This window comes from Monopterus albus, unplaced genomic scaffold (assembly GCF_001952655.1).
Source record: "Monopterus albus unplaced genomic scaffold, M_albus_1.0 scaffold70.1, whole genome shotgun sequence".
Lineage (NCBI taxonomy): Eukaryota > Metazoa > Chordata > Actinopteri > Synbranchiformes > Synbranchidae > Monopterus > Monopterus albus.
Window position 1 is genome coordinate 1,877,788 of NW_018127950.1, and position 23,141 is coordinate 1,900,928.

A 23,141-nucleotide genomic window follows, 5' to 3' on the forward strand; every position below is an offset into this window, starting at 1 on the left:
ACCTCCACCGTAGTAGCCATCCAGTGTTTAAATCAATAAGAAGCCTTGAAAGGAAAGAAGAGAAGCATAGATTTAATGACAGACTTAAAATGGACAAAACCTGAAAACAATAGGTAGTAAAATTTAATCTTATTAAGGCAACCAGTTCAGTTAATGACAACGTTTCAGACAAATATTTAAAAGTCAAATGAGCACTATATTTACTCAACATTATTACCTCCATTTAAATAACTCCATCCGTTTTGGCACAGGTTTGAGCAGGTTACCAGAAGGACAAAACAATACTGTAGCCTATGTGTAACTCATTTAGTCAATGTTCTCTGTGTTGCCCCTATCACAGCACGGATTAGAGCAAATATGCACATAGGTCGTCCATCCAGTAGATGGCACAGTCCAACCTGAAACCTTTAAAATCCCTCACCACTTAGATCCCTGTGTGACTCTCAGTGTTGTTAATAGTGCAGGAAATCAGCTACAATGTTAAGACAATGTTGGGTAATTGAAAATTGAATAAAAATTAATTAATTTATTAATTAATATATCAGTTATGTCTCGCGTTAATTTAACTGACCTGATGGACTACACTGACGCTTAAGATTGCGCGCATCATCCATCTCTCTCTCTCTCTCTCTCTCTCTCTCGCCCCTTAACGCAGGCTTGTGTAACTCTCTCCTCCTCTTTCCCAGCCCCTTCCTCTCACTCTCCTCGCATCTCTCTCCCTCTCGCACACTTCCTTCTTCATCCTGAGCCCATCAGAAGCTGTGAATGGGAGACGGTTCTGCGTATTGTACTCACGCCAGTCAGAGTGAGTGGAGACTGAGCAGAGCGCACAGCCACAGTCAGCGATCTTCTGGTGTCATGTAAAAACACTGGAAGAACAGCGGATATTTTTAAATAAAAAGTTAACTTTATAAGTACTGATATACACGTTTTTTTTATTTATATGATTTTCTATGTGCGCTAAAAATGGCCATGGCGCCTTTAACGCACTGCAGGTATTTAGTGTTTTGGGAGCTCAGTTAACAAAAACATGGATTAAAGAGCAAGTACTTTTCCCGTTACTTCAGGAGAACTCAAATGGCGGCACTTCGTAGGAAATTTGGCGAAGACTACCAGGTGGTTAACACTAATCGGGCTACCACTTCTTCTGCGCCAGTCAAGAAAAAACGACAGCGCTTTGTGGAGAAGAACGGTCGCTGCAATGTACAGCACGGAAACCTTGGGGGAGAGACCAGCAGGTACCTCTCTGACCTCTTCACTACTTTAGTAGACCTAAAGTGGAGATGGAACCTCCTCATCTTCATCCTAACTTACACCATCGCCTGGCTGGTCATGGCATTTATGTGGTGGGTCATCGCTTACATCAGGGGAGACCTCAATCACGGCCACGATTCGTCTTACACCCCCTGTGTGGCCAATGTTTACAACTTCCCCTCAGCTTTTCTTTTTTTCATTGAGACTGAGGCCACCATCGGCTATGGCTACCGGTACATTACAGAAAAGTGTCCGGAGGGCATCATTCTTTTCTTGTTCCAGTCGCTGCTGGGCTCCATAGTGGACGCTTTTCACATCGGCTGCATGTTCATAAAAATGTCCCAGCCTAAGAAACGCGCAGAGACGCTCATGTTCAGTCAGGACGCGGTGATTTCTCAGCGAGACGGCAAATTGTGCCTCATGTTCCGCGTTGGCAACCTGCGGAACAGCCACATGGTGTCCGCTCAGATCAGGTGCAAACTCATCAAGGTAAGCTGAAGCTGCAGGTTGCCTCTGATGATAAGAACTCCCTGAAAACTAACCGAAACCAGGATCTGTAGGGGCTGGGTTGAAGTTAGCAACATGCTGCAGATACATTACACCTTCTTTCACAGATAAAATAGTAGAATAAGAGTTACATGGAAATAAACATGCAGTATAATTTATTTTAACTTAGAGAGTCCCTGCTTCTGAAATGGACAGCACAGTGTTTCAGGCAATGTGGACTCCTTCACATACTGTAGGCCTGTGCAAATAGTGGAAGCTTAGGGGAAAGGGGAAAACAGCCATTTACACAATGACTGCACTCTTGACTGGAAATTTACACAATGACTGCACTCTTGACTGACAGCTTGTGTCTCAGAGGAAACTTTGGTGCCTTTACTTTCCTCCATCTGAGCCCAGAAGGAAGAGAAACAGTTGCTTACTGCGCATCAAATGTTAATATTAACATTTCAACTCAAATCTTAATTGTTAGCAGGTCTCGCTGCACGATGCATGCTTTGTTCAACAAAATATGTGGCTTTACCATGATCCTTTAGTTGCAGGATGGTCAGGGTCTGTGTAGCCTCATGCATGTCAAACCACTGAGATAACAAAGCAAAGGGAGTGTTGGTCAGGAACACTGCATTGTGGTTAGTGGACACCGTGCCCATCATCAGTTCCACTTCACTTGGTGACACCAGCACAGTCAGGTGTGTACCAGGAAATGGATGAAACTGAAAGATGTCCCTCTGAGGAAGAAAGCTAGGTTTAGTGAAACAGTGAGAGTGAACATGCACAGCCACAGATCACAATAAAAAGCACTCCTGGGAGACAGTATAAAGGCATAAATGGTCTTTATGACATTCATATAACATTGATTTCCATATTTCCTTATGGTTCATTATTTTATCTTCACTGAGATATAAAATGCATTACCTAGCATCATTATGGCTGCAACAAAACTCTCAACAAGTAGTAAAACAAAACCCCACCACCACCAACTGTGCCACACTGGTTACCCACTAATGAAGAACTCAGCAGCTTTGGGGGGAAATATAGCTAATGAACCTCGGACTCTGAAAACAAGCAACAATGCAGAAAATTACAACAAACAGTAGCAAGGTTGGCTGGCTCCTCTTTTAATTATTATAATAGAGCTCCTCTCAACCACAACCACGTTCAGTGTGCAAAATGGGCCATAATGAAGACAACCAGCATTAGTGAGGTGTTTAGAGCTTGTTTATATCCGTGGTCTCCTCCACACAGCTACATCGAGCACAGCATTGGTCAGCTTAATGATGCATGCATGCAGGCAGGCAGGCAGCGAGGGAGGCAGGGAAGACTGAGCTATTCCACAGTTACAAACATGGACGAAGTGAACAGCCCCATAGACCTCAGGTACAATCACACGTCTACTGATTTCCCTTGTCTCTCTGAGCCAGGCTGAGCCATGAGGTCTCAGCATCTCAAAGAGACTCTTCTCCATCTATGTTACTATGATATTTTGAATTGTAGTGCATCACCACATTGGAACAGTAATAAATAGTCTGGTTTAAGTGTGATAAAACTGAAATACAGTCATTTTTAAAGCATGGCACTCACAACTAAAAGAGAAATGATCAGGATTCGTGTTACTTTCAAAAGAAGGGCAACAAGCCAAAGGAGATAAGAGCAGATATGACATCACAAATCACTGAAGTGCCAGGAATCTTTCTGTGGTAAAGCCATGGTCCTTTTACCTTTTTCTGGCCTCCAAAAAATATGATAAATCCATGACCTCTCTGCCAAACCCACAACATTTTTACACTCCCTACCTCTCCCTACCTACAATAAATACAGCATCCACTGTGTGCTCCACTGTTTTTGTTTTTCACTCCAGGGCTTTGTGATCCAACCGTATTCTTTCACTTCAAAGACTCTCTTACCGAGACAGAATTATTGCAGCAGCTGTGAGTGCAATACACAAAAAACAAAAGAATAGTGACTTGTCATGCATCAACAAAAGCACAGTTCACACTGAACATACCCTAAGATATAACACAATACATATAATATTGTTTAAATAAACCTTATACCTCATGCAATTAAATAAAAATAAACTGAAGTCATCATATTCTAGACTGAATGTTTTCAGTGCAGTCCCTGTATAGAAATATTGGTGGTGCTGTTGAACTGCAGCCCTCTTCGTGCCTCATTTAAAATACTCTGGCAGAGGAATCATTTTAACTGGAGACAGCGTGAGAGGGACAGAGTTTGAGAAAAGGCTTTTATGATGACTTGTTCATCAGGCTGCATCTGAAACAGTAAATCAATAGCTGTCACATAAAATCTGTTTCATCTGCCCTCAAATCAAAGAAAAATAATTTCTCTGGCACCAACTTACACTATAAAAATGTGATTTTTTTTTTTTGTATTCTGAAACTTTTGCTGTTTGTTAGGTGGCTGCATTTTAATCTTTGGTCAAAGTATGATGTATATACAACCTTTAAGTTCTGCACTATAACCTCAGTTCTGTGATTGTGGTCCAGGTCCTTTAATGGGACTCTACAGACCACTCACCTTTGCAGATATACTAGAATACAGAAGCTCTACATGTATAAAGACTGGTTTAGTTAGGTCTCTGCCTGTAAAAGGATTGTCTTAACTCCATTCTCTGTCAATTAAAAGATTAGGCGACATCATTGTTGACTCATATGGAGTCAGAGTAAATGGCTGCCCTTTGCCACTCATGGACCTGTGGCATATGGGCATCTTTACCATATAGTTGCCACTGAAATGTGTTGTTTCCATACATTGTGTTCCTTATTCGAGTGTTACTCAAGATGGTAAAGTTATATCTGAAAGAATCAGCACACCATTGACTATGATGATCAGTTTTTCCTCGTATGAAGTTCTTTTCTGTAGTTGCGTTGGAGTAGAAAACACCTCCTCTACCAGTCAAAAGCTTGCTCACACTTTTCCATTCATTTCATTGTGAAAGTGACTTTTGTTTCCTGGGAGAATCAAAACAAACGTGATTGGTTGTCTCTACGTTGTTCAAAGTACATGCCCACAAACAGTTCTCAGCCTCGCGCTGCAGGGTAGCTTTTGAGCATCTGAATAGCGGTGGCCAGCAGCAGCATGTTTTTCAGGTTCAATTGGCAATGAATAGATTTTATGAATAGATTTTTTTTATTTGTTGTATTTGTGAAAATGGGTGCCTGTTGTCAGACTTTACCTTCTTCCAATGAGCAAGGGTTATAATATGCAACCACTTTCTGTTTACACAGGCTTCACCCTCAATGGGGAGAAGGCAAACAGCACCTTTTTTCTAGTCAAGCTGGTCTCTACACAGAAAATCAAATTAAATAATCATCACATCACGATGAGGGTCGGGTTTTTCTCAGTTATAACTACTGGATTTGATGTAATTACTTACCAAATCATAAAAGAAAGTGTTCCGATTGGCCACGTTTGAAGGTGTAGTCAAAAGCCAGCGTTCATAGAGAGAAAAGATATCATTTAAATATGAGGATAACGGTGCATATGTTGAGACACCTGGACACCGTTCAGTGTGTTGCAGGACATGAAAAGTGACAGAAGTAGTTGTATCAACAATGAAAAGAGGAAACCTGAGAACAAAGTTCAAACCCTGTATTCTTTGTCATCTCTGAACATCTGGTCAATCACATCAGGAAGTGGTTGTCTCAGATTGTCAGCTTTGTAAAGTTATCAAAATGATCCACCAAACCAAATTAATCCTATTAATTATGGTGAAATGGCAATAAAGTTTTGAATCTTGTGTCCAGCTTCGGTGCAGTTGATGGGGGTTCCTCAAGCTACTGTACGAGTATTTAGGAAGAAGCATACTGGCCACCTAAATCTCAGTCCTGTTCATGTGGGTGGGGATGCAGCAGGCACAAAAGTAATCATAGCGCAATACAGTGTAAGAAGATAATAAATGACCTTTGGTGGGCCTCTGACCATCTGCCCACGCCTAGGTACACAGTTTTGGTATTCCCTGTCTCTATGGTGATTCCAAAAAGTGCTTCTGCATGTACATGAGTGTGGATAGGTTCATTGTGAGCAGACACATGCAGTTATGAGGCTAGTCAATTCTAATGAGCCCTGTTAAATGTCAAAGCCACTTGTTGGTGCTGGACAGTATGTAGGTGTAGCAGAGCTCTTATCAACTGTCATGGGTGATTACTGAATGACAGCAGAAAGAAGGAAGAGACAGACCTGTGGGAGCTGTCATACAAGAGTCTCACCACAAACAGTTGAAATCCAGCTTTGCAGGGCATCCATGACAGCCTCAGAAGGCATCCTGGTGGAACATCCTCGCTGAAAATATGACTCTGGTATTACCGGAAGGGTGGGAAGAGGGTGAGAGAGAGAGAGAAGGAGTTGACTGAATGTGACAGAAAGTGGTGAAAAACTAGAGAGAGACTCACAGTAAAAGAGAGGAGACATAAAAAGAATTACAGATTATCTCTTGATATTTATATTGCATGAGTGGTCACTTCTAGTTCAGAAGGAAGACAAACCATCTTGGCTCTGTATCTTCTCAAAGGATTTCAGGGTACGCTACAAATACTAGTCAGGAGAACTAGAATTGATTTCCATTTCTTTTCTACTAGGCATAGAGATGGAGTTGTGGAGGACTGGAAAAAGTCCTTGAAGCCTTGCAGTCACTGAATAGTGATGCCCAGGACCAAAATCTTAAGAATCTGGACTACTCGTGCTCCTTTTTCTTGTGGTTGAATTATTGATGTTATTCAGTTATTGAATAGGATATTTTGCTCAAAATTGCACAACCTCACACAAACAGTGTACAAACAAAAACTAATTTTTACAAATTTTTCTGACCTTGGTTTCCTCGCTAGGTTTTCTTTCAGAGGCATTAAAAAAGAGCATGTGTGAGGTGGAGTGTGTACTATTTGTAATGCCTGAGCCAGCAGGCCAAAGTCAAAAATTCACTAGCACTAAAGTATCCCTTTTTATTTTTGAATAAACTCTACATTTTCAGGCTTCTGATAATAATAGTGTAAGAGCCTTGTTACAGTATTTTCCACACCCAAGTACAACTCAGTGGCCGCACAGTCACAACAAAACACATATTTGGCCAAGAACATTGTAACACCATTTCTGCCCACTCCTGCCAAAGTTACCAAGTGTCAGATTGAGAATTCAAACCCTTCCCGGGGATGAACACAAAACAAGTGCTTCACATTCCCGGCTTTAATATTTTCAGTGTTTAATGCCAGTTTCTTCTTTTTTTTGCTTGACCTGATAATTGTACCAACCTGTCTAATTTCTAATTTTGGTGGCGCATGAATCTCCACAGTCAAAGAATCCCATGTCTCCTGATCACTAGTTACAATCAGTCTAGCCACAATTTGCAGGGTTTGTATTTCCAGTTTCCAGAAAGTACTGAAGAGAAATACAGTCAAATACCCATAGAAATTACCTGGTGTTTGGGTTTGCAGTTTGTCTGACTATAAAGCCAGAGGAACAACAATTCATGTTGTTAAACAAGTGCACTTCAGCTCCCTTACCTTCACCATATAATAACTGCCATATGTGCATACTGCAGAAATAAATAATTCAAATAACAGTGGTACTGAATATTAAAACATGTTCTTGTTTGTCCCAAACATTTGATGAACTATATGGTGTCTTCTTTGTCATCTTGGTGACTTCTAAGTTTAGTGGAAAATGTGAACAGTAATCAGTCAGTTGAAATTGGGCCATGGTGCAGACATTTTCCCAGCAGAAGAAGAGATGCAGTAGAAGACCAAATTATGAGTTTGGCTGAATTAAAACCCAGTGTAGGTGGGTTGAGAGGACTCAACAGAGGTTTACCCAGCTGTGGATTACTAACTCTTTGCCAGATGTGGACTATAATGCTCAGTTTTGTTGTTTTCTAATCCAAAGTGAAGAAAAGATTTCCCCCATTATTCTGATGTTTGCGTGTGGATGGAGACCTTTATAAAGTCAACCTGAAACTGCTGAAACTGTGAACACAAAATTTGAGGGTCTTAGGACAGAGGGTCTGTATGCTATATAGACTGTAAAGGCAAATTAGTCATCCATCTTTTTAATCTTAAACAAAGACAGAAAGTAGTGTAATTTCCCTAAGTTAGTGTGAGATAACCCACATGGAGGAACAATGCCAAACACTATTCAGCTGCCTATAAGCACCTGACAAGTGAACAATGCCCACCCCCAACATTAAAGCCATTCTCCAGTGTAAACAAGAATCTCATCTCATTGATATTCAGAGGAGACAGAAATAGAATGCAATATTTTCTGATAATATAAAAACTGTTTACTCACACTACAGTAATAGGTTGTGTCTCAGAGGGATAAACTAGAGGGCAGTGTTACTGGGATGTCACTGGAAAGGCCTGGATAGGAGGATGAGTGAGAAAGCAGAACCAGAAATGTAGTAAAGCCACTGAAAGTCAGTTCATTTACGAATGAAACTCATTTGTTTACCATTTTGAAATTGATTTAAATCCCCTAAGCTCCCCCAGTTTATTTAATAAAACTGGCAGCACCACCGGTCTGTCAGCAGAGACTAGTTCAAAACTATTCTCAAAGTTGTTTTAATCTTATTATAGTTAGTTTTCTGCTAAGAGTTGTTTTTTTTATGCCAGTAAAATCATGTCCTGAGCAGTTATTGTCCAATTAACAACCACGACTAGGGCACTGCAGAGCTGTCAAGCTTTGGCTGTCTCTATAGAAAGGCATGCACAGGGCTGTAGTTAGAGCCATGCATACTCCGTATCTAAAGAGCTTGGAGTGTGGTGTCTCTTTTTAACCTTTTTAAAAGTATAAAAGACCAATTAAACGCTGTGTGTGTGTGCTCTAACATAAGTTGCAATCAGCATGTCTAGCTAACTAGTTTCCCACCTCCAGTAAGAATCTGATCCAGGTTCTTCCAAGGCCAAGAAGCACACCCATAATTAATTTAATCAGCGTGTGGGGATACAGGTGACAAAAGACTTATTTATGACTAGTACATCTACTGAGTAGCTTTTTTCAGTGTGAAAGCTGATCCTGAATGCCATCACAATTTAGGCAAATGATAGCAGCTCTGTCCTGCTCTTTACTGGATTTGGGAAGTTTACCTTGTAGGAGCCTTAACTATTACCTTAGATGGTGTGTGTACCAAGTTCTACAAATACAGTCAGCCACACAAAAGGTTCTAAAACATACACTTCTAAATAATATTTGGGCTAACTAGCTCTACAATGAAATATAAGAAAAAGTATAGGTAAACATTACATTCACATTTATTATGATATTGTGTGGACTTTTACATGATTCTTGATACAAAATGAGTTAGTTGATAAGATTTTTTTTTTAAAGTCAGCATCTTCACCTCATCTGTCCATTCATCCATCCTCTATACCACTTATTCCTGAATAGGAAGCCAATCCCAGCTGACATTGGGTGAGAGGCGGAGTACGCACCGGACAGGTTGCCAGTCTATCACAGGGCCTAACTACACTCACTTCTAGGGGCAATTTAGAGTCACCAGTCAACCTAAGCTGCATGTCTTTAGACTGTAGGAGGAAGCCGGAGTACCCGGAGAGAACCCATGCAGGCACAGAGAGAACATGCAAACTCTGCACAGAAAGGCACCAAGTCAGCCTGGGCTGGAACCTGGAACCTTCTTGCTGTGAGGCCGCTGTGCCATCCCTCATAGACCTAACATTAGCTAAATTAGCTAGCTACATCTGATAAAGTCTGTCAGCAACAGTCTTTGATGTATGGATTCTGGGCACTCAGGAAAAATTGGTGCATTTTCCCAGTAGTATTATCTGATAATCATAAATTAAGATTGCACTAAATGGCAAGAAATCACTTTATTCTATTCTTTATTCTGCTTTTTGATGCAGTTAAATTAGAAAGCCTGTTCTTTGGTTTTACATGGGTTTGAATATATTGTAACTGTTACCTGTGTTCTAAGAGCTCATGTTGTTTCATCTATGATTACTAAACCAGGTGCAGGCTAATTAACTCAAGAGGTTTCAATGGTGTAAAATTGTAGAAGCAGTTGTACTGTGTGATTGTGACACTGATGAAGGCTGAAAACATCTTGTAGAATGAAGTGATTTCTTGCCATTGAGTATGATCCTAATTTATGATTATTAGCAATAATCTTTCAGGCAGCAAATTCAATTGTCATTGGCTATAAATAAGACATCTGCATTTGTCAGTGTATGTCTGATATCAAGGACCCACTGTTTCAACAAGCAGTAAATCTGCCAGTGTTATCTATAAATGGTATATGTACCATGCGAGAATGGAGAGAATGTGGGCTGTAGCAACAGTAAAGGGAGTGGGGCTCAGCAAACAGTCTGTTTCTAGGTAATATCAGAATGATGTAACTTCTCTGAGCCAGAGTGCACTGAAATCAAGCATTATTCATTTGTCTATTTGATTATCGCTGTATTTTGGACCAGAACAAACAGTAGATGACAGTGGCTCAGAAATAAAAATGCTGAAAGCGGAACTCGTGTTTGTGGGAATAATGTGTCGATTATTTTAAGATTTCCAACAAGAACAAAAGATCCAGAAATGGCAGAGAGGGTTATAAAGAAGGGGGTGGGACTGAGTGTGTATCTGTGCAGGAGATCATTATGAAGCTGTAAGGGGTGGTAGTGTAGTGTGTGTGTTTGTGTGGGTGGTTGGTGGCTGATGTATCCCAACTACTGAGGTGAAACAATGCAGAAAAATAGAAAAGAGTATTAAAGAATAACATTTGGAAAAAATCTCACTTCTTTTAGTATTTTTACATTTTAAAAGTTGATTAAATACATAGTTTCCCAAACAGAGCATTTTTGTGATGATGCTTGAAGTAGAAAAGAAAGATGCTGTATAGTAAAACACAAAATAAAGTGCTTTATCTCACAAAGTAACCCTGATCCCAATTAGCACAAGCTTGTTTCTCTGAAGTCAAAACAGGAAAGAACAAAATACATCCAAGACCTTGGTGCTGTGCTTCAACATCATCTGGGCAATTAAATGCTTCCCCATCAGTTAACACTCTGTGTATAAGTCCTGTCCAGGCATGGCTGTCTCATACACTATGTCCACCTGCAAGTTCTTCTAAAAATCAGTGTGAAGTGCCAAGTCTGTAGCCACTGCAAGAAAGCCACCAATGGATATTCAAGAGACTAGAGATAGACGGTATCTTTTATCACCTTTCCAGGAGGATGAGGAATACGTTTTTAGAGAATTGCTGCATCACACTTTTAGACTGCATACAAAAATGCAAATAACTAAGTCAAATACTGTAGTTTCAGGTATTTGAACTACTTGAGTATTTCTGCTCTGCTACTCTAGCCTTTGAACAGACTGATTGTAAAACACACAGCACTATTATATAATTAGCCAGTGGTTTCTCCTTTAGAAACAAGTGTCTCGTGTCTAGGTGTCTTTAACGTGCTTCAAAATTACAATGAGTTGTTGGCTGTTTCACCAAAAAGACATTTCTAAACATATCTCATGGTTTAATTTAGACAACTGTTGGAGGCCAAACACTTGTTTTTCTAGGAAACTCTGATAGATAACTGTTGATACGAGTTAATATTTATTTTTCACTGATCAGCTACATAATTTCCTAGTCTTTTCTTTAAAACTCACAAATAGCAGGTACTTAACTGTTGCAATGAACATGTTCCTTTACTGTAGAATTAAGACCAAATTGTAGAGGCTTTTCTTGTAAATATCAGAGAAATTTACAGCTAAATACCAGCCAATTTTTAGGTTTTTAGGTTTAGGTTGACTTGTGAATAAATTGCCCATAGGGGAGAGTGTGGATGTGTGCGGTGACCTGTCCAGGGTGTACCCTGCCTCTCACCCAATATCAGCTGGGATTGGCGCCAGCTCCCCCCCTCAAATAAGTGATAATGGATGGATGGAAAGTTTCCACTAAATTAGCTGGTAAACGGGGCCCTTAAAAAGGTGTTACCAAGGTATCCGTTCTCATTCATTAGGCAAAATGAGGCCAAACAGTGCAGAACAAAAATCTTTCTTTCTCCATTTTGCAATGAGTGCATCTAATCCTCTCTTCCCTGTCTTTCTTCTTCTGTTCTATCTTTATTACACTTTCTTCACACCTCCTCCTCTCTGTCCACTTCTGTTACTCTCTTGTTGTCGACTGCCTTTCAGTCTCGTCAGACACCGGAAGGCGAGTTCCTGCCTCTGGACCAGTGTGAGTTAGATGTTGGTTTTGGGACAGGTGCAGACCAGCTCTTCCTGGTGTCTCCTCTCACCATCTGCCATGAAATCAATGCCAAGAGCCCTTTTTTTGACCTTTCCCAGCGCTCTCTCTTGAACGAACAGTTTGAGATTGTCGTTATCCTCGAGGGCATCGTGGAGACCACTGGTGAGAAATATGTTCCCATTATTTCTTTCAGCTCTCTCCATCCTGTCCCCTCCCATCCCATTCTCACTGCTTCTTTTCTTCACTCCCAATCTAAATGTAAACTCTTATATTAATATCAACCAACATAATTTTCTTGTCTAGTAGATAATCTAGACTGTGCAATGTTATTTCCCAGTGTACCTTCCCATTTTTGCATATTTGAAGAATGCATAGAAAAAAGTGACAATGAGAACAATACATGAGAATGACACTGCGATGGAATTATAAGGGATATTTTATTGCTGCACAATTAGTTTATGCCGACTTTATGCATAATAAAAGGCCATGGTCAGATGTGTATGTCAGTTTGATGAATGAGCTAAGGTTTTAGTAGAAGTTCCACTCCATTTTTCAGATGACAGCCGAGAGCAGAGGTAATTCTGAGCCTGTGAGACCTTGGTATACAGCCACTGCTGTAAACTAAAGGCTGCCATACTGATGTACTCTTACGACAATACAGCTCTCTCTGTTGCAAATTTAACAGAACAGTCAATACAAATAAATCCATCTTCCTCTATTCTTTTCAGCTCTGCTTCAGTCTATCCCTGATAACCCTCAATCTGCCACTGTTGTAGGAGAAACCACAGAGCTGAATAGGCTTAGAGCAGAAGGGAGGGATCAGCTGGGAAATGTAGAGGTAGACAGGCAACACGGTCTGTGCTCTGTTGATAATGCCATCAAATCAGGGTGCAGCAGAAGTTTAGTGTTGCAGTACTGTGGCTCTCGAGGAATAGAAGACAGAAGCCCTAACAGTGTCACCTTCAGGGGGCCATGATATTCCATCATCCTCACACTAACATATGTCCCTTTAGCTTGAACACATTAAGAGTTATCCCCTCACATCCAGTAACTGCGGACACAGGTATTCAGTTTGTTGATTGTCTCATTCTATTTATCAATCAAACATGCAATGACTTTGATTAGCATTGATACTGATTCTGTTTATATACATTAGAACAAAATGTTCACAATGTGACCAAAAGGTTTCTCTGTTAGGTCTGTTGGCGAATCTGAGTAGGTACTGTATATGCAGCTATACAGAATGGATGAATGTAGAATTTAGTCTCTATAAAATAACATTTACAGTTTTATTGTTTGACACTCAGTGACTCATTCATGTGACAAAACTAGGCTAACACCATTGGTATACTGTCCTTAAACCCTTCTCTGTAGAAAAACAAATGGCAATTAGAAAATCTATTTGAACAATATTGAAATCTCCAGTATATGACTAAACTGAACTATATGGTAGGTTGTGCAAGAAGCAGCGTTTTCCAGTTCAATCAACCATATATAATCTGGAAACCAAAGGTACCCACTAAGTGCAAAATGGACCCATGCATAACCTACAAAAATTTGATGAACATAAATTAATTTAAAAAAACTGACCCTGTGCAAAAGGGTCCAAAAAAGCAGTGATACAGGCCATTTTTCCTCTCGACACCAATGTTCACATCCTGTCTTGTTTATAAAACAAATGCGTGTCCTTTTGAAATGATCAGGACACATCACGTGATCAAAAGTGATAGCTGAGATACATGTGTATGAGATACAGATATATTGATTCACAGACCAGAGACATGGCAGTAGAATGGGACCCTACCTGGATCCAATTAAACTGAATATCTAGAAACCAAGAAAACAGTGAAGAAGAGAGCAGAACCCAATGTGGGAACAGATGATACCATCGAACAAACCTTTGTAAACCATTGTGTATTCAACATGGCTTGATACTGGCCCCTTTACTCTATTTTTGCTCAGACATGGTGACAGGTAGGTAACGGTTTCACTAATATGCAGATGACACATACCACTATGTATGTACTATGATATAATTTACAGTCTTGCTTAGTTACAGCAGTCAGAGTTAAAGGAGTCTCACATAAAGGACGCAGCATCATAAACCACTCTCTGAACAGTGGCCCACAAAGGCCACATGCAGGAATTTCATGTGTTCTTCAGGGAAACATTGCTCACTGTCTGCCAAGTGTTTCCGAAGTTGTGCTGAGGGATTTTATTTTCATGCAAGATGCACCAAATATTAATCGGCTGGTTGAATACCGATTTGATGCCAAAAAGATGAAATAAAACTGACATGCCCATCAGGCTTCAAAGCCACAAAGTTTCACAGCACTGGTATTAGTGTTGTCTTAATTATCTACAGACCGCAGAAATTCTCCTTATAAGAGATGAGAATGCAGGTGAAAAATTATCCTGGACTACATGTAGACTGTTAAATGTTTTCGGTGGAGCCTGGAATAGCATCAGGCCAATGGAATAACTGCTTATACCAACCCTCAAAATGTGATCCTTAAATAACAGATAAATACGCACACTAATAAACAGCTACCAGATGAGCATAGATTGTTTTGAGAAGCCAGTGTAATTCACAATCACCACCACATGTTTCAATAAAGACATGTAAAGACAAGACCCATGGCTCCTGCCATTGATATATTGATGTAGGAATGGTGCTAGACAACCTAACGCTAATTATTTTGATCAGATTTAAACTGGCAATTATCACAACCAGCATGGGACATGTTGATGGCAAGCATCACTCCCCTTTCACCTATACTATTGGCTGAAAACATGGGAATTGCTCGCTGTTGTGTGGAAACAAACAGCACCAAGCAACAAACAACACTAGTATATAAAACTTCTCCTTTTGTAATAATACATTTTATGTCATCTTCATTGTTATTTGATTAAGTCTATGAGAGGCAACATGCTTAGAGTATGAAATAAGAATATATGGATTTGCTGTTCAGACAATATTGAAATCTCCAGTATATGACTAAACTGAACTATATGGTAGGTTGTGCAAGAAGCAGTATTTTCCACAAAATATAAAAAAGCCCAGAGCAGAGAGGTAAAAAACTGGAGGGATTGCAGCCCATTCACGTTCCTCATTATCAGCCAATAATAGTTTTACTGGAGCTATGGTAGTTATTAAAACTCCTACCCTTCCACTCTCTCATAGGTATGACATGCCAGGCACGGACGTCATATACCGAGGATGAGGTTTTATGGGGCCATCGTTTCCTGCCGGTGATGTCCCTGGAGGAGGGCTTTTTCAGGGTAGACTACTCTCAGTTTCACAACACTTTTGAGGTACCGACACCGCCGTACAGCGTCAAGGAGTATGAAGAGAAAAATTCACTCCCCTCACCTCTGTCCACTCCCACCCCTGCGCTGACTGAAAGCCATGGCACCAGGCGTGACCGGGTGTTTTCTGTGGATTGCATCAACACTTCAGAAGAAAGGGGCCATCAGGGAGGTACTGGTGGTCAACTGCCTAGAAAGCTGCAGAGGATGAGTTCATCTGGGAAGGAGGACCTGCAGAGGAAAGTGCTTCTGCTTAGCTCCCAACACTCTGAGAAGGCCTGCAGCACAGGAGACCTGCCTCTGAAGCTGCAGCGCCTCAGCTCCTCGACTGGCCCTGAGGCAGAGAATCGGTTGCAACTCAAGTCCCTCAAGGTGGGCTTTGAACCCATGACCCAGTCTACTGGAGACCTGTATCAGCACAGCCTACAGCCCACATTGTCTCCTGCTCCACTCCCCATGCACAGCCCGCTGCTCTCAGCTGGAGGGAAGCTGGGGGACAACCTGCCACCGAAGCTACGGAAGATGAATGCTGACCGCTGAAACCCAGACGGTCCCTGACCACAACAACAGACTCCAGACAGAAGGAGACATGTATGGAAACACATTTTAGAGATCTACTTGCCCTCGGGAGACAGAACAGATCACTTACTTGCAATTTCTCGATTTATTCTTGAGACACAATCATTACTGGAATTACTGTGATCTTAGTGTTTCATAGCAGAGGCATTCATGAAGGCATTGTTACACACAAAACAATAAGAAAACACAAACTTGATCATTCTGCAAGAGTTGTGCATGTATACACTAAATCCATTGTTTAACGTGTGCAACACTGCACTTAATAGTCAATCTTAGTTTTGTCTAAATAGAAATTATATTGAGATGGTAATAAATGCTGTTTGAGCTCTCTCTGCTTTATGTTTTTATTGCTGCCACAACAAAAAAATCAAAGTTTGGTTTATGAGCTCTTTATGATTGTTAGTGCACGATATTAATGAGTAATCCAATAGTGCCTTGGCAAGTGACACTTAATGCAGGGACAATCCCATAATTCCTCAATGCATAAAGTGCATATAAGAGAGAGAAGGTGTGTGAATAAAGAGCTACACTGCTGATGCTGAGAGAGAAATATGAAGAGTGTTTATTGGAGAATAGAGGCTGATTAGAGTCAACCCACTGTTCCAGACAGAGGAGTAATGCCATCACCTTCTGTATGCATCATGCCTAACAAACGCACCCAAACAATGCATTATGTGGTCTTCTCTCAAATGTACAGTATGTCTGAGCGGAGCAACACAGTCTCGCATTGTGGAAGCCTTGTTCCTTTTATTTTTCAGCCTTTTTACTATTCATTTTATTGAACTGCTCATATTTGGTCTATTTTTGCATTAACACTCAATGGAAATGAAGATTCAGATAAGACAAGACATTTCTTCAAAGAACAAATTGAGATCAGAGCAACAGGAAGCAGAAGACACTAAACTAAACTAAATAAAGGTACTTAACTCACTATGCTGCACAGTGGTAACTCCACACAAGCTTCTTCAACACCACAAAGTCAGCGTATCTTACTTTACAAGAACATCTTAGCCTTAATTTCCCCACTACAGCAGCAGAGACAGGAAAATCAATGGAAGAAGATCTCCCCTGCTTCAACTCCTCACTCGCAGAGCCTTTCCCCTTCTCATTATGAAGCCGCAGTTTTAACCACCCACTCAAGTTACACAGAGCCTAAAATGCTTTGTACACTTCAATCCTATAATTCAATCCTTGTGTGTGTGTTTGTACACTTACTCACTACACAAGGTTTGCCACTGTTCTCATGCTGTGTATGATTTGCAAATTATACATCAATGGAGAGAAATTGGCTCATTACAATACAGAGATGTGCTAATAAAACACAGAGACGAGTAATAATAAAACTAATATGATGATTTGGTCGAAAGCATACACTGTTGATGATACTCACCCACCGCTCAACATAATACATGACCTACTGATTCAATTGAATAATAAAGCCGAAGGAGCAGTAGTGGGTTTATTTTTTCATTTAGGGCATTTCATATGAATATGCTCTATTCTATCATCTGCTGTCTGGAAATCAGTTTTTACACAGTCAACCGTCAACCACCCACTGTGCAGTTATTACTAAAACTGGGGGGTAGCAGTTCAAAACACTGCCTCATTTTTCATATCTGTCACATGAAATAATACAAAATGTACAAATCTAATCTCCTACTTGCTGTAAAAGTTTTCTGCTTAAGGAAACTTGATGTATGCATAAACTACCAGTTCAGCCGATCATCAGAGAAGCTACAGTATAGTGCCCCCTACTGTATATCGAGCGTACAATGACACTTATTAATATTAGGCCAGAGACACACAAAGCTGATGTGAAAGAACTAGCAGCAGCATAGGCCAACTTTTACTTCACCTCACATCGCCTTGTCTCAGCCAGTCAGGTCAACAAAGTGGCACACTGCACAGACTACACACAATGGCCAACTAGCACATACGTTCTGCGCCCGCGTTAGAGAAATAACTCCCTCTACCAGCAGGTGGCGATATCTGTATTTGCCATTCAGAAAGGGAAAGAAGAAGAACTAGGCTGCGGAAATACAAGCTCTAAACAAAGTAGCTCCATAACTGCTGTTTATAGCTGCTTCTAATCGAGAATATGTCTGATAAGAAGTTATAAATAGCATTTCTGTTCTCTGCCCTTGGTCTTTTGGTTGTGGATGAAGAAGAAATGAGGTCATGGAAGCAAAAAACAAGGACTCACCACACTAAATAGGTTAAATCATGGATATTTCAGCGACAGGCTCAAGGGTCTTTCCTCGAACATTTCTCTTCTTGTGCATTGAATCGCTAAACTGAACAGTCAGAGTGGACTCTCTCACCACTGAGGTCCGACGCCGATTCAACACAGCTAATCGGCTGAAAAGCCGCCAGCAGGGTTCGAGTAGTGCGGACACACTGAGAAGACGATGGCGACAGACACTCAGCAATGACCCGACAGTGGCCAACCGCCAGCCATTGGCTTGGGATATTATGGGCCTTATATTCACAGCTAATAGTTTAAAACGTTCACAGTGCCAGTAATTTTTCAGTTTTACTTTTTCCATTTACCCTGAAACTGTTAATGTAAGTATCTTAAAGTTTGGGGGTTACTTATTTGTTGTTGTGTTTCCCTGACCAAACAAAAGAGTGAAGCCTTAGTGACCTTAGCCTAGTAAGGAAGCAGGCTGTGGAGTGGTAGAATATGAATGAATGATGCAACAAAGTGTAACACATTGTAAACAACTAGTTTACAAGTAGCAGAAATACTGTAGCTGCATGCTCATAATCTTTCCCAGGGTGAGTCAGAAGTGACTGTGACATCGTCTTGTAGTTTTGGAGCACGGTGTCCTGGGTTACACTGAACTAATTCCACTGCCAAACTGCCCCTGATGATAATTTATAGTTACTGACCTTACTCACTGAGAAAAAGTGATTTTCCTAATGCCACTCAATAGGCTACCTGTCAGGGCCACAGTTTGAGACCAATGCCAGAAACCTTCCTCCTCTGTTTACTTAAAGCAATCACATGGCAGACCTTGGTGACACCATATTTGTCAGTTTTAGAGACTCAGCTCCTGTCTGAGGCGTTTCAGCCTCTGCTCTAACGACCCTGACACTGATGTCTCCACAGGTTAAAAATATCTGGAACATGAATACTTAATAACAAGGCATGGAGAGGCTCATCAGGAGCCCGTCTTGCTGACTTCCTCACACTGTCATCCAGCTCAAATCTGCCTGAAAAAGTTCTAAATGACAAAGACCACTAATCTAATCTCTGTCAGAAAAAGAAAAAAACTATGCACAATAATTTTCAGTTCTTTCTCATCGTAGAGATCAGATTGGGGATGTTTTGATGTGGAGCTGATTCATTTATTATCCACAGTGAGCTGTTTGTTTGGGCTGTGTTGCACAAACTGTGAATGAATGGCTAATTAGGCCACTTGTGGTGTCTAATAGGGAAATGTGGCTCACTGATCCACCTTACTGATATACTGTACACCAAAGTGTCTGCATGCACACAAACAATAAGACACACAAACACATACACACACACAACAAACAGATGCTGCATCTGTCAATCAAAACACAAGCCACCTCCTTACACCACAGTCACCATGGCAACATGGTAACCTCTTTGCCCTTCAGCAGTGACAGCAAGCATACAGATGGGGTGTGTGTGTGTATGTCTGTGTGTTGGTGTGTGAGAGAGGAGATCCTCATTGTGTCCTTCAGTCCTCTCGGTTAAGTATTAGGGTCAGGGTTAGGTGTTAGGCAAGTAGTGGTTATGGTTAAGGTTTGGATAAGTCTACAGGAAATGAATGTAAGTCAATGTAAAGTCCCCACAAGGAATGAAAACACTGCGTGTGTGTTTGTGTGAGCTAAACTGCAGATATCAAGTGTCTCATCTGCAGCGCTGTGATTTATTCCCCCTTATCCATGGAGGGTAACCCTGTGGGAAATGGGAAAAAGAAGGATAGCAAATAGCATCAGCAGTCCTCATCTCTCTGTGTGCCACTTTAATTTCAACTTGTCTGCTTCACAATGGAAACAGCTGATGCTGACATGCTTTGAAAAGAATGAATAGCTGACTGCATTGATTTTTCCATGCATATATTACCATAAACCCTGCCTGTGGACCATGCGTGTGGAATGTGTAAATACTGGTTCCTTAAAACTAGTGTCTGTGACTGGACTGAAGTGCTGGAGTGAATCGTTCATTCCAGTACTCCAAGCATCCGCTGGGACATCCCTTTCATCGCTCCTCCTAATGTAACCAGGCGAGAGATCGAAGGACCAATCAATTCCTGCCTCACTGCTGAAACCCAACCCACAGCCTGAGACACAACCTGATGCTCAGATCTTTGGATAATCACGTGATTCTGCAGGGACTGCTAGGAGTGACTGGAATATGCAGGTCCATCTGTAGCGTTGAGAGAAGTTTGGTGTTAATGTATGCAATGACTCCATGTCCCTTCACAAAAAAATCAATAGCTGTGAGTGGTATTCATCACAGTGGTAAACACAAGACACACAAATGTAATATGTCCTTCAAAGACACTCATGATGCCTCTGCTGTGCGTCGGACAGTGTTTGATGTACCAATTTCTAAGGTAGAGAAGCCAGAGAGAATGTTTAGCACATACATTAGGAAGTGGCTGGGAGCATCGTGCTGCCTCAGCAGTGTGGCCCTGTATGGAAAAGGGATTTTAGAGCTCCCTATAACCAGTTTAACATAGGCGTTAAAATGTGCTAAGGCTAGACTGGAGATAACACTGTTGGAATCCAGGGATGTAGTGGTGCAGAGCGCAGCACCAACAGTCTCAGCAGGGAGGACGTGAAACCCAAAGGAGGCAGTTTTGCAGGCTCAGGCAGCTCTTAAACAGGGTTAGGATATTGTAGGGCAGGTACAGCATGGACGTGGTGGTTTTGGTATAAGCACATCACAGCCTTCTTGAAGTAAAGCATCAGCAGCTGACAGATGGGAGATGGTTATTGATGAGATTAGGAGGCAAGAAGAGGCAGGTAGATGTGCAAAGTCTCCCAGGCTCAGCAGGGACAGTGGACGAGATGGGAAGATGTAGAACAGAAGAGTTGGAGGGAAATGTGGAGCCTGGAAACAGAAAAGATCACTTTACATGGTTTGAAAAACAAAATTCTCGCCAGCAGCAGTTCACGAGACTTGTATGAACTGAGTTGCTTCTGCATGGAGGTACAGCATAAGTAGATAACACAGAAAGCATGCCAAGGGCTTTATAATAAATTTTCAACCTATCGGCATCAAAACCACAGCTACTTTAGGAAGCACAGAATAAATGAAACTTAAAGGCACTATTAACTTTTCTCCCTTTCACATACACACACACAATTATGTGCAAACATACGGCTGTTTTTGTTAAGGAAAGTGTATGTGCTTTTCCTCCATATTTAGGCATTTCCACACTACTGCTACATCACACTACACAATTCTTCTGTTCTCTGGCTCCTACAACTGAAAGCCTGGAGTCTCAACCCTTTAAAAATATGTATGGAGCCTGGAGAAAACCCAGGCTCCATTTAAGTATTTACTCCCTTTATTCCTCATTTGTCTGTTTTCCTGGTTCCTTTCTGCTGTTTTATGACTGTGTTCTCCAGGGTACATTGTGCCGGATAAGCACTTTTTAACTTTGGACAAATCGTTTATCTGACACCACCTCTTCTGTGAAATTGTACTTGTCACATGCAGGCATGCACTTTAATGAAATATGATCACACAAATTCAAACGCACACAAATTTCAACATCAGAGGCTCGACTGCTAAGAGAGCGAACACCCACTACTCCCCTTTGTTTCCTACTTTTCAATTCCTCACTTCACAGCCTTCAGCAAAAGCATGAGAACTTTTTCTGAGACATTATTTGAAATCCATCTTCAGACAGTGAAAAGTCTATTACTTTTTAATGACATTCTTTTGAAGGACTTTTAATCTTCCTCCAATTCCTGCAGTGTAGTATATTGTACAGTGTGTGAGTGTGACAATGATGTGGGCAGTGAGTGAAAGCCCAGAGAATAAAAAGAGACCCCATCGTTACACACAGCCTTTCTATCATTCCATTATAAAGAGCAAAATGACCCTTATCACCCTGTCGTCCCCACAGAGACATAATTGGGTTTTCAGGGGAAATTTCTTAGGACCTAAATTGCAATTGTCCTGTCTCCTTCCACTGCTGCCCTGCTCAGCCCACGACTGCAGCAAACAGTCCTTGAGGGCTCCACTGGAAATAATAATTCCTGTTCTCACACACTAATGGTCACTGCTGCATTGCCACCGGGAGAATAAGAATGTTAATTCTACAGTGACGGGTGTCGACAACTTACATAGGAAGCCACTTTCTCAGGATGTGAATAGGATGAAGTGCTGAAATTATTAAGAGAGTACTGAATGACCGATTGGTCATTTGGTTTGTCTGATTGTTTTTTGTCCTCTGGTAATACCTGACATATAGGTGTGGTTAATCGCTTTAAATCCATCTATTATTTCAACTATTCACACAACCAGGAAGGAAATTGTGAGCATGGCTAGATTAAACTGCTTTAGGATCTTGGGCAAAAATGAGGTGTTATTATTTTTATATGTAAGTTTATGTAAAGATATTGACGTGCACTGTGATATAGTATCCTGCTGTACTGTAAATTCAATGGGAGAACCATTTATATACATAAAAAAACCTAGCAGAAATTGGTTTTGAGCTAATCTGGCTAGTCTAATCTAGAGGTGAATCTAATACCTGACTAATCGACATCTGTAATTACACTGCAGCAGAATCTTGTAAATCTGATCATCCATATAGCAACCCATTTAACTGATTTCTAACATTGTCATCAGTGGCCTTAAATGTCTAGGTAATAAATGGACAGCTACTTTTCAAATGAAATGACTGACTGGCTCCATCAGTAGGACGGCTCCTTCCAAAGTGCACATGGCTGCATACAAGAATGATTCATACAGCGCTTTCTGATCTACGCCATTATTAAGGTTAGGCTTTTAAGTGCTTATCATCAGTATTTTTATACAGTAATAACAAAGTATCAAAGGTGAAAACAACATGACAATATGAACGGAGTCACTTGAAGTGATTCTTAGCTGAATCTGCAGCTCACCTTGTTTTATAGTGAGACTGAACTGACTATCCAGTAGCTGTACAGTCCATAGCTTTACTGATTTGGTTCACTGCACATTGCTCTCATACAGTAGCATCATTTTGGCCACAGTAGTTTGTTGCACTACAGTTAGTTACTAACTGGGGAACATAGTGGAGCGTTTAGAAGCATGATC

The 23,141-nt window shown here is 40.9% G+C and overlaps 1 protein-coding gene across 2 annotated transcripts; it reads left to right on the plus strand.

Moving 5' to 3' along the window:
* The first annotated feature begins 752 nt into the window (after positions 1-752).
* LOC109963163 (G protein-activated inward rectifier potassium channel 1-like) lies at positions 753-16,141 on the plus strand. Of its 2 annotated transcripts, XM_020605486.1 has the most exons (3): positions 753-1,743; positions 11,905-12,121; positions 15,144-16,141. In XM_020605486.1, exons 1-3 carry the CDS (start codon positions 1,078-1,080, stop codon positions 15,806-15,808), a joined length of 1,548 nt encoding a protein of 515 aa, XP_020461142.1. In that variant the 5' UTR covers positions 753-1,077; the 3' UTR covers positions 15,809-16,141. The 2 variants fall into 2 exon arrangements, with proteins under 2 accessions (XP_020461142.1, XP_020461143.1); XM_020605487.1 differs by lacking the exon at positions 11,905-12,121 and having other exon boundaries at positions 15,144-15,222.
* The last annotated feature ends 7,000 nt before the right edge of the window (positions 16,142-23,141 follow it).

What these genes read in the sequence shown, in the direction of transcription:
- LOC109963163 (XM_020605486.1), top strand. Translation starts at nt 1,078, where the DNA reads ATGGCGGCACTTCGTAGGAAATTTGGCGAAGACTACCAGGTGGTTAAC. An exon ending in TCAGGTGCAAACTCATCAAG is followed by an intron (nt 1,744 to 11,904) that starts GTAAGCTGAAGC and finishes ACTGCCTTTCAG; the next exon opens with TCTCGTCAGACACCGGAAGG. An exon ending in GGGCATCGTGGAGACCACTG is followed by an intron (nt 12,122 to 15,143) that starts GTGAGAAATATG and finishes ACTCTCTCATAG; the next exon opens with GTATGACATGCCAGGCACGG.